The 17963-nt window shown below is 36.8% G+C and overlaps 1 protein-coding gene across 2 annotated transcripts in view; it reads right to left on the reverse strand.

The window, feature by feature from the left end:
• Positions 1 to 4073: 4073 nt before the first annotated feature.
• The window catches only part of xylt1 (xylosyltransferase I), a 188135-nt gene continuing 174245 nt past the window's right edge, over positions 4074 to 17963 (reverse strand). The window contains 3 exon segments of one of the 2 annotated variants that reach the window (NM_001126940.1): positions 4074 to 4481; positions 7074 to 7407; positions 16078 to 16273. In NM_001126940.1, the coding sequence (NP_001120412.1) occupies positions 4159 to 4481; positions 7074 to 7407; positions 16078 to 16273 (853 nt within the window). In that variant the 3' untranslated portion in view covers positions 4074 to 4158. 2 annotated transcript variants of the gene reach the window in all.

A 17963-nucleotide genomic window follows, 5' to 3' on the forward strand; every position in this document is an offset into this window, starting at 1 on the left:
CAATAGAGGGGAGTTTGCTCCAAACTGCTCATTGTGCCTTTAACCTAAAGGCTAAAACCTTTATTAGTAAGCACTGCTTGTATCATTGTCTCACATTTCTCTCCATTATAAATCTTAACATCAAAATCAACCCAACCAAAGCAATCAACCAAAATCACAGTAAAATGCACCTACCTCAAATGTATCACTATTAAAAATGGGTGCATTTACAATATTTTGCAATCTTATCTTGGCACACAAGCCAAGTCCAGACCAAATCCATTATGTGTGCATACACAGGATGGAAGTAAAGTCAATGGAAGTAAAGGCATTAGCCTAAAGTCTGAATTTGGATAAAAAAAATTTCCCCATCAAACTGAATATTGTCCATTATTTTAGATTTACAGGTATGGGATCCCTTATCCTGAAACCTGTTATCCAGAAAGTTCCAAATTACAGAAAGGTCATCTCCCATAAACTTTATTATTAGCAAATAATTCTAATTTTTAAAAATGATTTCCTTTTTCTCTATAATAATAAAACAGTACCTAGTAACTAATGAATTAATCCTTATTGGAGGCAAAATAATCCTATTAGGTTTATTTAATATTTAAATGATTTTTAGCAAACTTAAGTTATGGAGATCCAAATTATGGAAAGATCCCTTATCCAAAAAACCCCAGGCCCCAAGCATTCTGGATAACAGGTCCCATACCAGTACTAGATATAACTAATTTGGGGTAAAATTCAGTAGGTATATTGAGTAAGGGCTAGTAACTAAAATTATAATGCATATATTATATACAGACATGAAAGTAGCATATTTTTTAGCCAGGATGGATACTGAGCGACTCGTATTGATCCTTAATATTAAAATTCTATGCTGTCTAACTCTGTGATGTCCAAACTTGAGGCCAAACTAAACTAAAGCTTTCAGGCTCTGACATAATTTGAGTAATGGACCTAAAGTTCAACAAAATCTGAAGGATCACATGTTGAGAACATCTGATTAATCCGAAGATCTTTAGTTCAATTGTATCAGCTTATTTGGAGATGCAACTTGAATCCAATGTTTGTCAACAACCAATGTAAAACCTATGCTGCTGTTTGGAAATTGTGCTCATTCCGTTAATTGCTTTATTGAGACCAGGAATTCAACATAATCTAATATAAAGCAAATAGATATAAAATCTTTTTCTGGAAAAAACCTGAAAAAAATAGAGATCAAGGCTAACCACATCTATTACCATATTATATGTTTATAGTTGTATGTTTACAAGGGTAATCCACTTACGGACACACATACTAATGGAGAGCCATGTTTTATTATTCTTTTTACTGCATACATCTGGTAAAACCAATAGCTACCATTGCTTGTATGTAGATAGCTCAAACTTAATTTCAGTTGCCAGAGGAACCGCCAATGAGATCCTCCCTAGCACTGCTATCTCAGTCATCCTGCCAATATTTAACATATAGACATGACAATCCTCTTCATTTAAGTGGACAGCTGGCTTTGGGAAACTATGGATAAGGTTTCATCAAATAGTCGCATTGAGAATCCACTGGTGTTGCTAACACCCAACATGCATCCATTCTTAATAATTTGATGGAGTATGGCAGGAGTTATAGTCCATCAATATATGAGTAAAGCGACACTATTACAGAAGGTATAAAACCCTTTAAATCTGCTTATTTAAGAGAACACTGTCCCAATTTAATTTCTTTGAAAACCAATTATCTATTTTAAACTTGATGTGGGTTTTACTTTATCTTACAGCGCCTGCTTCCACAGATGTGCACTCTCCAATACTTGAATGTTTAACACTGGAATTCCAAGCAGTTTCTGCTATGATACAAAATCGGCAATACAATTACATAATAAAACTGCCTGTTTTTATACATCAGCAAACATATGCCTTCTTAACTGATTAATGGAAAAAGACTGAATAAATATTAAGAGTGTTGAGCTGTATATATAAAGTCACAATATGAACTGCAGTGTTATGTGATGAGACATTTAAACAAAATCACAAGTTGAGGATGTTGATCTAGACACTAACATTACAAGCCTCCTATTCCTGATAGATACTCATTAAAATGCAGAGCGAGAGGCCTTTGCTGAAGAAAGGCAACTGTAGTTAGTAAGATAAATTACAAGCTGCAAAAGCAGCATTTGCTAATTAGTCACTGACTAAAAATATAAATAATAAATATCTAGTATATATTTCTCACTATCTATATCTCCAAGAGGATTCTGCCTCCAGCCTTATGCTGCCAAAGGGGGTCTGCAATGCACCACAGTCCCTCTCTGGATTTTAAAAAGCTAAATGTCAGCTCTGCTGACAATGTCATCTTCCGCTAAAGTCGCTTGGTGGGTTGCTGTGTTGCAGGGCAACAAAAGAAAACTTATCAAGCATTGATAGTTAATCTAACTCTTAAAAAAAAACAAAAAAAACAAGAACGTTTGTTACAATAAACTTGGCAGGCAAGTTAAAAAGGGAATCTGCTCTTGATGGGAATTAAATGAATAAAAAAAAGGTTTGTCTCTAAGCCTGGTGTTTGGCACCAGAGACCATATCATATATGAAAGAGTTCTTGTATGGGCATGGGCATGACTTATTTATATAATTGTGCTTTTTTGGTGGAACATGGTATAAGTTATACATAACTTGCCTAAAATAAATGCAGGTGAGAGTTTCAGCAATCAACTGTGTTTCTAAAAGAGAACAAAACATTGCCATCCCATTAAAAATATAGCCACTAGACTACACCTCACTCAGGTGATGAAGAGGTGAATATTTAGACGAATATTTAGACGACGGAAGCCCAACAGAAACAGGAAGCAGGGAAATCTATGCTACAGTCATAGAAGAATGGGTGACAGTACAAGGAAGACTTTTCCTGTAATTCTTACTGTTGCAATAACTTCTTTTCAGGGAAAGTAAATGCACCTTTATGTTTGTTTTCCCACCATTTTAAAGTTGAGAGTAGATTTAGTCTGGGTTTTCTAGAGCCTACCAGAGAACCTGACATTGTGGATAGGGTGTCAATGTTATTATAAAGAAAAAAGATTAAATATATAAAGGTCGGTAGGTTTTGTAGAAAAGGTGACAACCCTAACCACACGCCCATCCTTAGTGTGATTAGCTGTAGATAGTGCCAAATGTTATAGGTCGATGGTGGAAATAAGGATGGGCTAATGGGAATTGTCGTAGGCTGGGACCCACATGGGGCTGGGTCCCCTGGGAGACCCTCTGGTAGGCCAGCCTGACCCTACACAGAAATGTGTAGAAGTCCAATAAAAAAAAAAATAATTTTTTAGAGTGTCTGCAAATTTTATAAATCATTCTTTCCAAGTTGTTTACCAGAACACCTCAAAAAGTTTTTACAGGCGGTAAATAGTTACTCGATTTTTTTTTACTAATTCAGAATTCCACACAATAGTAATTTTAAGCCATTTTTGACATGTTCTCAAGACAGAACATTTTTAAGGTGACTCAGTGGCAACAACATGAAAATTAAGGGACAGCTGCATAATGTCTACTGCCATCTATCCCAGGTCAACTTACTGGGGCAGATTTTCTATATTGTAAAAGATCAGACATTAGTTATAACTTGGTTTGAAAAAAAAATTCATAATGTAAGTTATTTGATCAAATACTTGAGTGAAAAAAACTCAAATATTTCAAATATCTGCCTTGATGCCATGGTCCTCTTCAATACAAGATGTATTCAGCAAAATATTATTTCTTTAAAGGCCACCTTTCACAAATTTCTAGACTAATAATTCAATAAATATTTCATTTGTTTAGGGGTTTTTTTAAGATTAATACTAACAAACACTAAAATACATGAGAGTAGAAAAATAGAAAACATTTGTGCAAAGAAATGGGGATGTTCATGAATCAATCCTCTGATTTATACTTGCACATCTAAGCCCTTGGTCAATACCAATTGATGATGAGCCAATTGTAGGGAAGTGCTATATGTGTAAGTCAGAAGAAAAGCCTACAATGGCAAGATGTTTTGAAGCACCCCCTTGACATTAGAACGTATCAAAAGGGGATAAAGTAAAACTCTTTCAAATTAGATTTTTTTTTTTTTTTTGCTGAACTGATGTAAGAAATGGTTAATTTTCCCTTTTAGTTCCCATGCCATGGAAGGGTGTAACAGATGCTACCTCAACCGCCCATCATGTTTCACAAGTCCAAGTTCTGATTTGGGGTCAGGGCTGAGTGAACTCCAGGCAGTCTGGGCACATGACTGCATTACTGGACAAGAGGAGGGCCCAGTTGTGCAGATATCCACCGCTGACCACATGCTGCTTGTCAGGCTGTCAACTAAATTTTCCAGCTTTGCTCCTACAAGAGCTGCATTTTTCCTTGCTTCTTCCACTTGCGCTGTATTGACCGGTATATTTAAAACAGGATTTAGGCCTTGGAAACTCTGCTCCATGTATGCATTTTTTGGAGGTCCCCCATGGAACTTGGCTAGCTCCTCTGAAAACAAGAAGAAACAGATATGAGTGAACTATGCTAATAAAAAACACTATTACCAAACTAAACATATATTTATGTATGATTAAAATATATAGCAAATCCACTGAGGAGACTATAAGGCATAGGGTTGCCACCTGTCCGGTTTTGACCCGGAGAGCCCAGTTTTCAGAAGGGCTGCCTGGGTCAAAACCTCCCGCCTGGTTTTCCTAATTAGGAAAATTAACAAAAAAGTAACAATGATGCGGCGCATGATGTCATGGGCCCCGCCTTCACCCCGCATAATGACATTGTGGTCCCGCCTCCAACCCACTCCCTGTGATATCACCTAGCTAAGAAAGCCGGCAGAGGTGGCAACCCTAATAAGGCACAAAGAAACTCAACAAATAACACCTGCTTTCTGTAGTCATAATGCTGTTTTAATAAAACATTACAAGAATCATTGTATAGAGAGCTTTTCTCTTTGTTTTTCCTTTATTTAAATATGAAAACTACAATCTCTCTTAAGTGGGCCCGTCACCCACACATACAAAGCTGTATAAAAGTCTGTTGCAGATTAAACATGAAACCCAAATTATTTTTTTCAATTAAAACACCCTATATGCATTGCAAACATATTTACATATTAGAGCTGTCAATCATATATTGCCTGCCCTGCCCCAAGCTTCAGGCTGTAAACTATTTTCACTTTCCCTTCAGTGCTTCATTGATGTTACTGCACCCCTCACATTTCCCTGCTCTCCTCAGGGCCTACTATTGTGTATCCTGTGCATAGACATCAGCTCCCCTATTTTGGTGCTAACACAAGATTTTGGGATGATGCAAAGCTTGTCTTGATAATACTGTCTGCAAAAGTGCATCTGCCTGCTTGCTGTGATTGTGAATTCCATGACAAAAGAAAATAAAAGTTAAATCATTGATATAATGTAAGGTTAAGTTTATTTTGCTCAACTAACATGATAAAAAATGATTTGGAATTATTTCTTAGGCTGACAGGCCCCCTTTAAAAAAAAGTGTCTGGATTTTTTGCGTCACTATCTGAAAAGCATTCATTTTGTTTTTATTAAGATGTTATTTTCTAAACATGAAAAACTGGGCATGTTAATTCATGTGTACACTGAGATAACTTAAGTCTATTTGTATAAGAGCCCTGTACCTGACAAAATATATAGTGAATAGGTTTTGAATTTATTAAATCATATGGGAAAATGCAATCATTTCTTAAACATCCATTGAGCAACTGTCAGCTTTGAGTGCTGCCTATCTGTTATTTGCAGTTAGTGGAATAAATAATAGAATTTTCAGCACTGCCTAAAGTTGTGAAGTCTTCCTAAACACACATTCTCATACTATCTTTACAACTGCCCATTTATTTTAGGTTGACAGTCAGCATTAAACTGACAAATTTGCAAGAAGTCCAAGACACACATCACCTAGACCACAAAGGAGACATTTCATATTTTCTAAGGATATAAAAGAGTCCCTTCTTCAAGTTTAGATATGGTTAAAGGGCTAGGAATTTCTTAAAGCTGCAGGGCAGCCAATGTCATATACACGTACTGTATGTTTTGAGATCCAGCAGCCTTCTTTTCCTAGGTAGAATGTGGGACATTGGCAGTAATTAGGCCCTTTGGGTTATCCAAGTCATCTATTTACTATCCTTCCTGACAGCAAAACCAGATATATTTACAGATACTTAAACTTGCACAGTATGGGCTACAATTACCAGGTTCATCAACAGTCTAGAATGGATGATACTTTCATTGCTGAAAATGTAGCATCTGTTCTGACCTCAATTCAAGCTCCTGTTAAAGGGGTCCATCCAAAACATTTTTTACACAATGGAAGACATTTGTAAGCACATTTTCAAGCTATTGCTCATTAAAATATTTTAATTGTTACATTTGTTGTTGTTGTTTACATTATTATGTAAGAATTAAGTATTTAATCAACAATATAAGTAGATGGGCTCAATGTTATCACTATTATTTATGCATTTAAGTGAAACATCCCGTTAGATACAAATATCTTGTACACTTTGGAATAATATTGTTAATTAAGAGAGAGACTGTGAAAAAGGGATTTTCTCTTTAGGTTTAAGTTCCACAATATCTCATATTTATAAATAACCAATACCTAAACCTGCCCAAGAATATCTAAATATGGATTTATAAACCAAAGTTTAAATAAAATACAAGCTCTATAAAAAGTAGCTTTATCGAATATATTCCAAGCAGTGCCAATTTAGGGCTCCAGCAACACAAATTTGCCCAGCCAGTTTTGTTCACTGCTGTAAAAGTTCTTTGGTTTATTTTAATAGATCAAGGAATCTTACAGAGTGGAACATCTTACTAAATATTTATAGCTTCTATTCCTCTATGAATAATGTACAATATCTGACTCCAATAAACACAACATAAAATGTATTTTAGAACAAGAGGGAACTAATTTATACTGCATTGCTTGCTTGACAAATGCAAAAGGTAAAACATTGTGCCTGTTTGTTTCTATATATATATATCTGATGTGAATGATGTATATAATTTCTGTGCTGAAGAACGTCACCATCATAGAAATCTTATATCTTACACTTACCTTGTTTAATTGGTTGGCGATTCGAAAACGTGAGTGGTGTAATCAAGAATTTCGTTTCAGCTACTGGAACCCAGTGGTGTAAAATACGAATAGTCCAAACCCCTGGCCTGAGTGGCAAGTTCAGAGGTGGTTTGTAATGGGTGTATTCTGCAGTGGACTCAATAAGAATATCGTATGTGGCTGCAATGACATTGATAGGGTCGATCCACACAACAGTAATTGTTATATTAGGTCCTTTCCCCCACTTCTGCATAGCAATCGGTTCATCCATAGGCCCCATTAGACCTCCAAAGTTCCTGAATATTCTTTCTTTGGCATCCCATTCTGTTCCAACCTGAAATATAAATGTACTCTATTAATATTTTGATTTATTATCCTGCATCTCATTTATATAATTTATTATTGACAAAAAAAATGTACACCAGATTTTACGTGAACAATTCTATTATTTTACATTTCTTTTTATTTCACTGCCAGTAATTCTAGTTCATCTCATCATCAGTTTCCCTTTCTGTACAGTAATAAAGTCCAGTAGGATTCTTATAATACATTTCTCTTAATAACCTATTGAAATATATTAGTCAATACTAAATTGGTAATTATAATTTGCTAGCCTGTATTCCAGTCATTACTTTTATCATAATAATTACTATTCACAATATTAACAATACCTGCGTTCATGGATGAGAGAAAAGGTCTGAAGAGTTTGCCAAACCTATATTCCCAAGTTTATAAATTTCTAAGTTACTCCACGTATGAGAAACCATCTCTGATGAGCCACAGATTGGGTGCTGGCATAGTTATAAGATAAGCTATTAAAATAGTTATTCTGAACATCTTTCTCTACCGTACAGTTTGCTAGAGGTTAATGGATCTTTTCTGGCATGAAACCCCAAAGGACCTATGACCACTGACAAATATTTTAGGATACCTTTGTGGTATAATAAGTTCCCCAAATGCCTCTAAATTGTTTATTAGGTGATGCACGTTATAATCACTAAAGTGACAGGTTGCAATGTAGACAAAACCAATAAGCCATTAGTGTTTTATGCCCTGTGCTGTTTACTTAAATGGCCATAGAAGAACCTCTGTTAAGTTTCTACTGCTTTTATTGCTCCCATTGCCTTTTCTAATAAAACCCATGTACCATAACCGTTAGTTCCCTTAGCTGAAAACAATAAAATTCTAAAGTGAAAACCATAAAAACCTTGCTACCACCAGTGTTTTTTTATGATTCCCATAGACAGTCATAGGGGGTGGTTGCATGAAAGCAATGTTATGTTTTAAATGTGATGTTATGATATTATGTTTTAAATATGGAAAACACAGTGGCAAAATGCCCCCAAATCACTGTGTGGTCATAGGGCTACTATTAGTAAGATGTAGATGTTGCAAATGGGCTTCCTTTACACCAAAGATCCCCAACCAGTGGCTCGGGGGTTAACATGTTACTTTCCAACCCCTTGGATGTTGCTCTCAGTCCCCCCAAACCAGGTAGTTATTTTTGAATACCTGACTTGGGGGCAAGTTTTGGTTGAATAAAAACAAGATTTACTACCAAATAAAGCCTCCTGTAAGCGGATAGTGTGCATAGAGGCTACCTAATAGCCAATCTTAGCCCTTATTTGGCACCTCCATGAACTTTTATGGTGCTTGTGTTGCTCTCCGAGTCTTTTTATATTTGACTGTGGCTCACGAGTAAGAAAGGTTGGGGATCCCTGCTGTACAGTAATAAGTTTTTAATGGTTTATTTTCAATAGATCTGTCTCATTAGGGTGACTGATCTAATAAACCAGACAGAGGTTTAAGGGTGAAGACAAATGGAGCTACTTAGTAGCAGCTACTTGTCACTGCAACTAAACACCAATAAATACCCTGCCATAGACAATACTGAGAATTGCCTCTTCTAAAACACATGTAGAGACAATTATCAGTAAATGATCAGCATTGTCTATTTTAGTTGCCGTGACAAGTAGCTGCTACTAGTAGCTCCATGTGTCTTCACCCTAAACTAATGAAAATAAAGAATGAGTTTGAAAGCATTATGATAAAATTAAAAATACATAAAAACATACTTCTGACTGCTATGGGCACATCTGAGTAACTAAATTTTATATTCTATGGGACACAGACAAAATATTAAGGCATTTAATCATTTCTAATTTTGTGATTCCCCCTATAACAAAAATCAAAATTAAATTAGAAATATAACTGTTTTACATCTTCATAACAATAGTAGGTAGGGAAAGCTTGCAGTATGCCAAAATGGGCAACAGGCCAGGGCAGGAGGAGACATGACATAGATGGCTGATTAATACTTAAGATGCAATAGAGAAATGAGATGGAACAAGGGATGACGGCATAACTGTATATAAAAGTGCACAATATGTTCTCAACCATTTATTAAAATCAAATTTTCTAGCACATAAAAATTATTTAGCCTTTATTTTATGGCTTGAGATAAGAGCAATGATTACAGAAAACATTAAGGGTTTGGAAGTGACCCTCAGGCTTTGGCCTCTATGTCTCTTGTAGGGAAGCTCATAAATATTAATTTGCAATTCAGTGGTATCACAGGAGACCTTAAGCGAACCAGAGACCTTCCTCGCACACCCTTAGCTCTCCAATTTAGATTATGTGCCCGGTGCACACTGCTGGAGGGATCGGCACCCTCCAAAGTCCAGAGTAATCAAAAATGCAATGGCACTCAGAGCTGCAATCGGGACAAGCCCTTGATTTCAAACTTTATTGCGGTAGTGCAACGTTTCGGGGTAAAGTGACCCCTTTCTCAAGCATGCTTGAGAAAGGGGTCACTTTACCCCGAAACGTTGCACTACCGCAATAAAGTTTGAAATCACAGGAGACCTTGACAGCTACCTATGTTGGTGATACAACACAAATTAAATTCTGTATTCTGATATAACTTGTTGATTTTGGAAGTACATTCAGCCAGAGAACCTGAATGAACAGCCCAAAACTGCTTTATGTTAGCAGTTTGTCATCTTGGTGCAATCCTTCATTAACATTTTAATGTAAACAATGTAGTTATCCCTTTATTTTTCCTTATTTGAAGGTGAACTTTAACTGCTACAGCCAGCATTTCATCAGGTTTGGTCGAACCCCCGAATCCATGTTAAGGGATTCGTCCGAATACCGAAACAAATCTTAATTAGCATATGCTAATTAGGATTTGGAAGGGTTAAATGTTAAAATTGTACACTTCCGTGTTTATGCGGTGACATTAATCCTTCCAAATCCTAATTACCAAATGCTAATTAGGATTCGGTTCGGCCAGGACCGTGGATTCGCCCGAATCTTGGCTGAATACCGAACAGAATCCTGGATTCAGTGCATCCCTAGTAAAAACGAAGTAAGCTTTATCAGAAAGGTCTATGTAAATGCAGCCATAAGCACTTACAGAAACGCTGCACTGAGTCCTCTATCAAAAGAAACAAAGAATTTATTTTCTTTGTACACATGTTCTTTAGCATCAGACTTGCTCAGTTTGCTCCACTCTCCCCCTACCTTTTCCTGCTCCCCCTCCCATAAGAATCTGTTTCCCCTCCCAACTGTGCTGTGTAATAATAGCTACAGCAGCTAGAGCTGCAACATGGAAGCTACTGAGACCAAGCTAAAATGGCAGCTGCTTTCTTAAATAAACAGAGGGCGCTTCAAAGGCTGTTTTAGCTTGCACTATTGTGGCTAATCTAATGGCAGTAAAATGCCTTTCCTTTTCCTTTAATGTGGGCAGAAGAAGAATAAGAAACTCTGACTGCTGTTTCTCACCCCATAGGATCATTAACCAATGGGAAAATACAGCTTTTATCATATGCCTTCTGGTCTGTGGCACTTACACGTCACGTGGCACACAGATCAGTGTTGTACAGTAACACTGCAGCAAAGCAGGCACTTTTCTGGCACAAAATTTTACTATGTATAAATGGACCTCTTCAAATGTCTTGTGTGGAGAAGAACTGTTAAGGACTATAGATTTTTTTTTTTTATAATAGAAAAGGCTTCCTGATAATTAAATAATAGATTGTGAATTGTAAATGACCTGGAAACCTGCAAATGCATATATACACCTACTTGTGGTCCCATGAGTAATATGTGGTTGGTGAGAAACTGCACATTAAACACAACACATTATTAAAGGCAACACTGTGCTGAGATTTAACCTTGAATCACATTGATTAAATACTGACCTACTTAAAATGGAGCAATACCAAACTGTATTGCAGAATACATATTAACAGCTCCACTGATTATTACAAAGCTCCCTAGCTTCTTGAAAACGATTAACACAAGTGGCAAAGCATTGCCAATTTGTAGCTTGTGTGACTGCTTGGTAAACAGCAACAGCATCATTGCTTTGTGTGGCAATATGACTTGTGAGCCCATAACCAACAAGCAAGGTATTTCCAGCAATAGCCTTGCTGGGAAAGTTCATCAGACAGCTTCCATAAGCAAATGTCTTGGGTGGCTCTTTATTGTATGACTTACTCCAGAGGCTTTGTTTTAAGTTAAAAAATGAAGAGATAGACTAACTAAAGTATGAGTTAATGTCTGTTATTTAATTAAAAGTTAAATATAAGGACAGACCTAACTTTGTACAGTTTTTTTTTATATATATATATATATATATATTTGCATTCATGAGTGGCAATTGCCATAATGGTTGTGGTTACTGAGGCAGTCTCTGTAGAATTCAGTTAAATAGTGCCTAATAGTTATAAACAGATGTCATTTTTTTCTAAAGCCTATGGGGAATATATCTGCTATTTTGGACTGGTGTGCAGAGCAACAGAGCTTGTCCATGTGGGCCCAGGGCCCCAACCTATGAAATTCACATCAGCCCCTTCATATTTTATCCACTCCTAAGCAGGGCTGCTTCCCATGCTGAAGAAACACTGACCTTAATGGCATACCTTCTAACATTTTCAAATTAAAAGTCAGGATATTTAGGCCATAAGTAAAATTCTGCCCACTTTCCTATGGGATATGGGACTCTCATGCCTAAATGAAGACCCCTAGGATGTATGATATGATGCACACTGTCTGTTTGTAGCTCAGAGCTGTAGGCTGGCCAAGCAAGCCAGGAACACATTTTAACAGAATCCAAACAATCACATAATCTTGAGCATTATGTTTCAGGCTTCAATAGCTGCATTATAATACTGTATATATCTAATGATATAATACAATTCTTTTAATCTATAATGTCTATTGAGGAATAACGTGGCCAAGCATTGTCAGATAATGTGACTTTCAAACATGAATATTTTGCCAAGTATAGTCAGCTGAAATGAATAATGCATGTGCTTATTTTTGCTTGCCATCTATTTGTGCTTATATCTTGTATGGGGTCACTATATCATTGGGTTCGGTTTTAAATATTAACAGCTATGTTGTACAAAAAAGAAGTATAGTTTCACTTCACTCCTAGTCCTTTTTTTATTGTATTACTTTAATTAATCCTGTGCGCTTATAATTGGAAGAAATCATATGGATCAATGATATAATCTGTACATTTTTGTGTGTAATAAGGCTGATTTGTAAATAAAATTAAACTGAGTCTCATTCAGAACAAAAGGTTTGGTTATTAATTACTGCCACCAAATTCTGAAAGATAAAGTTAAGTAACAATAATCTTTTTGAATGGCACTGGCCCTTCCTTATTTATTTAGTTATTACAAACAAGACATGTTTTGGTAGCTACTTGAGAGCAGCACACACAGCACATATGTGAGTTCTGACTATGTGATTCAAGCACTATGGTTGTGTTCCACAAAAATATGTTTTCCTTAAACAATGTAGATATTACAAATGATATAGCAATTACTTCAACCCAAAAACTACAGTGCACAGTACATCTCTAAAAAAATTATTTGGGATTAGTGGTAAGTGAAATTGTTCAATAGGTTTCACTGCAAAAAAAAACATCCATACACTCCAATGGGTCTAAAAAAAAAAACGGAAAAAATTGCTGTGAAAAAACTTCCATTAACTTTAATACAATTCACACATTTTTGCCTTGGATATTGGTCATCTCATCAATCAGGCGGGACAAAAGATTTTGATTGTGCGCCGTTGAAGCGCCCGAGCAAAGGCAAGTGTTTAGGGCTGAATCGTCAGGGGTAGAATTCCTATTGTTTCTACCTCAATATTTGACAAACCAGCCCTGAACGTTAGTGGATCATAATTAATATAGTAATTTTAACGTGTATGGCTAGCTTTAGATTTATGTCAGTCAGAAGTCAACCATTTCCTTCCAAGGAATAGAAAACGAGGTTAAAGAGTATGCCATAAGCAGACACAATCAAGCAGATTTGTAATACTAAATGTTTATGCAACATAATATCTGGTTCCCCTGAGGACTCTTTGTAATTTTCACACTTTATGAATCAATTCTGGAAACTGCTAAATAAACGTTTGCTCATAAAATATAAAATCAATATAGGATTTCTGCAATTTTCAGCTAAAGTCATACCTTGCTATGTTGTATTTAGGTAAAAGAAACAAACCAAATGCTACAAGGAGAAGAAAACTTAGTGAAAATAAATAAATAACACTGTGATAACTTATCACTTTAGGGAATTAAAAGTCAACGAGCAGACATTCTGATAAACAGCTCTAACCACCCATTCATCTCCTTAATGGGACATTAATGTCTGGGATTTGCCACACACACCAAAAGTCTGAAATCTACATTGGTCTTTCTTAATTGCCCAATCACGACCGCCATTTATTATGTTGGCCACAATGAAAAAAAAGGAATGTGCCCTATTAATTGTAGGACAGAATGGAATACTAAATCTCTATAAACTCTCTCATCGCTCTCCATTGTTTAGTATGTAGTTGTTATTCTTATCCTTGCATTGCAGCACTAATTATACACCGTAATATACACATTGTATACCCTTCTGCCCATAGAGCTTATATATTTTAAAGCCTGAGATGCTGGGGGATTAAGTCACTTTAACAAGACCAGCAAGACACATATTGTGTTGCAATGTTGTATAGGAATGAAGTCAGGCCTGTCCTTACAGTATAACTAATGAGCAGGGGCATATTTGTATATAGGCACCCGAGGGCTTGTGCCTAAGGCAGCAGCTTTTTGGGATGGCCCACGAGTGCCTGTATAATAGATTATATTGGGGAGGAGGGGGTGATGGGGTATGCGGCTGCTATGGGTGGAAGTAAAGTAATGTATGATCGAAAGTGACTTCACTTCCGCTGACTAGGGGGCGCGTTTAGGTGCGGTGCCTAGGGTGCCACTGGACCTAATAACAGCTTCCTTAATGGGCTACAAAGCACTGATGCAACACAAATGAATAGAAAAATAGAACCACAACCACTAAGGGGGTTTGAATGTCAGACTAAAAGAGGGACAGAAGGTGGATGTATCAATAAAAATGATATTAATAATCCAGGCTAAGAATAATTTAGCTTTTTCTGCAAAGATGCTGCTGACCCGAGCAACAGGAAAGCATTTTAAATGTTATGTTTAAGAGAGGCAGATGCTGTGAATTCTAATTATATGCTATTTAATTATAGTATTGTTCAACTACAGATAGAACAATTTTATATTCTCTCTGAATACCATTGTCTAATTCATAATAAGATTACTTTTAGGTGAAAATCCACTAAAACCACATCTATAATTGCACCAATTAACCTTTTTAGTGCCATACACTATAGAATATTTGGTCTCTACACAAAAAGATCAAAGCTGTATATTTTACCTTTCTGGTCTGCTTTTTTATCTACACCACGAGTTTGTACTTTTCTTTCTATATAATTTTTTATTATAGTTTTTGTTGGTACTCAACAACAAACAGTAGCCTAACATATAGGATGAGATTTTAAAACCATGGGTTACATTTACCAACAACCTGCTGTATACAGGAACATATAAGCATTCCTTTCAAGATCTACCTAGCACTATCACAATTTTTAAAATCTAAACTCTTGCACCATTGTTACTGATCTGTGTTGGACTTGCCACTGCTGCTGGTCAAGGTTGGCACACCCGGACAACAGAAAAATTTCAGTGGGCCCAGCCCAGTCCTGAGGGAACCTTGGCTGCTCACCAGTGGCCGCTATATTGTTTCCCCCTGTCTACTACACCTGATGCACCATGCCACGCAGAATACTCACAGAGGCCATGCAGTGTTGCACAGCAGTCATCCTTGAAGGCATCCCTTATTCAAATAATAATATGGGGGCCTTGGAGGTCAGGTAGCCTGGTAGGCCCTAGAAACTGTCAACTGTGTAGTCAGATTTAATCTTGGGGAAATGATCCAAAAGGCACCAATTTGAACAGTGTCTCTAACTTATCCTGCCCTCAAACCCAACACTACAGCTTTAACAAGAACAAGAATGCATGCTGGAGCCTTACGCAGCTAAGTAACCAGGGACGGAGGGGGCACTAAGTGCCCTAAGTACAAAGAATCCACTGACTGGTTTCTCAGTAACTTTCTTTCAGCCTATTTACCGTTTTGGTTTTCCACAAGTTTGCTTAAAAAATGTCTGGAATATTGCTACACTTTGGCTTGAATACATAATGCATAGTTACTGTGCCATACATAATGCTGAATGAGAACTTTGTATTTCGTGCAAGATTTCTGGAGGCTCTAATAATTATTATTGGGTATAATTTTGTTTACTTATTTATTTATTTATTCCTATTGCTTATTAGGTATATATAATTCATTTAGTGCTTATTATAGCATATTTAGTAAACAGCAGTGTAAGTGATCTATGTCCTGTTATACCATATAGGATCTCTGTTATGTTGAAATAAAGGATATTACTCCATACAAGGAAAATCAAGTTGATTATATATATATATATATATATATATTCAAATGTATGTATGTGAATAATGTTTATTAAATTAAATATTGTTTATTGAATACAATTTTTATATCTTCTCAGAAACAGCTACCGGTGCTCTCTTCCTTCAATGGAAGCTAAAGAAAATCTTTACTGATTAACTTACCTCAGAAAACTGCAGCCTTCCAAAATCACTTGTGGGATTTGCAATCTTGAAAACTTTCTTTGGCATTACCCAAGTCTCCAATGTCTCCAGCTTACTGACGGCGAGATTAGTGGCATGATGTTTAATGAGAAAGCCCTGAAAGCGATCAGCGAGGAAATAAAGATGGACTGACACTGGATGCCCCATGGGATAGTACCTGAAACACAAGATTGGATTGAAACTAGATGGCTGGAAAAACAGGGAATAAGGCAAGCGTTCTACATATATGTTAGTGCCTAGAATGGATTCAGAAAACTGCCAAGGGCAGAGGTTTGTTGATATGCACTTAATAACAAGTTTAGACAGGTCCATAAAAATGGTTATATGATGGACAGATTGCTGAACTCCACTCCCAAAATAGCTATTCACGTACGAATGAGGCAAGTAACATAGTAAGTTGGGTTGAAAAAAGACATACGTCCATCACGTTCAATCAATCATGTAGAAGTGTTTACAAGACAGAGCTAGCACACAGTGACAGGCTGGGGTGTCCAAGGCCCACTGGGGCAACCACCCCAGTTGTTAGCTCCTCCACACGGCATCCCCAATGCCGCAACCACTATCTCCCATGTACCTTTTAATTCTCCCTTGCAACTGCCCGCAACCGGGGGGAGGTCAGGTGGGGCACCCATAATTTCTGGATGGGAGCAGGTCTGGGTCAGTGGAGCCCAAGGGTTTTTTTTCCTATTGTCCCGCTGACCCAGTCCAACCCTGCTGGCACACATAACAGATCCCTGTGTTGTTTCACCAGCTTATGACTTTCTAACTATACTAAATGTAAAAATATCACTTACTACCTCTACTTGTTCTTCACTAAGTCCTCCAGCAACCTTTCTCTTACATGTATTGTTTTTAGATGGATAGTTGGACAGATGGACAGTTTTAAATGGACGTTGGTCCGGGTGCAGGCACATGGAGAGGAATTCAAAACTGCAGTTCCATGCTGAAATCCACTCCGTTCCTGCACCCAGACCAACGTAATGGCTTTGGGTGCAGGCACATCAAAAAAGCATTAAGGAGCATAGGGGAGGAGTATTAGCCTGTGTTTATCCACTCGTCAGAATCCGCCAAGTGTGGCATTAGTCTAAGGTCAAGGGAACACTGGGTATATTTCTGCCAGGGAAGGAATGACTGTAACAAGCCAGCAAACGTCTGTCAAACTGTGCCTGTATGCACGGTGGCACTTGCCATTTAAGTCAATGACATGCAGCAATGGGCAGTGACAGGCTTTTTTCCACTGGTGGAAAACTTTACTTAAGTAATATCCTGAATGCAATTAATTTGATAGAAAACAATCAACAAAAACTTTCAGCTACTGTGAACCTGCATTTTTATTAATGTAATAATTTCAATGCTGTCTCCTCCTTGGCTCTGGCTGATTATATTATCCATGTGCACATCTCTTGCGAAACATCTGCAAATGAAGCAATTAGATTTCCACTCTCTTTATTCTCCAAATGATGCCATTTCAACAGTTAGTGCCTGAAAAACTGGTTGATGTGAAAAATGCCTTTGCTCATTTGGGCATTTCATTTGCTCGCTAAGCTGTAGGGAAAGTTCAAATTAGAAAGCTCTGCCTGAAAATAGAGCACATATTGCCTAATATTTATAACGGAAGAACAAAATAAAGTTGCATTGGAAGTTAGAAAAGGACAAAAGTCATTTAAGTTTAAGGGTAAAAATTCCCCTTATGTTCTATTCATTTATATGGGTTTTTTTTAGAATCATATTTATCAATTGTGAAAGTTAGAGTTCACAATTTGATAAACACGTTGCTAAAAATCCCATAGTAATGAACAGAACGGGGTGAGGTTTTATGTATTAAGCTCTCACATTTTGATAAATAT

Source organism: Xenopus tropicalis, chromosome 9 (genome assembly GCF_000004195.4).
Source record: "Xenopus tropicalis strain Nigerian chromosome 9, UCB_Xtro_10.0, whole genome shotgun sequence".
Taxonomy (NCBI): Eukaryota; Metazoa; Chordata; class Amphibia; order Anura; family Pipidae; genus Xenopus; species Xenopus tropicalis.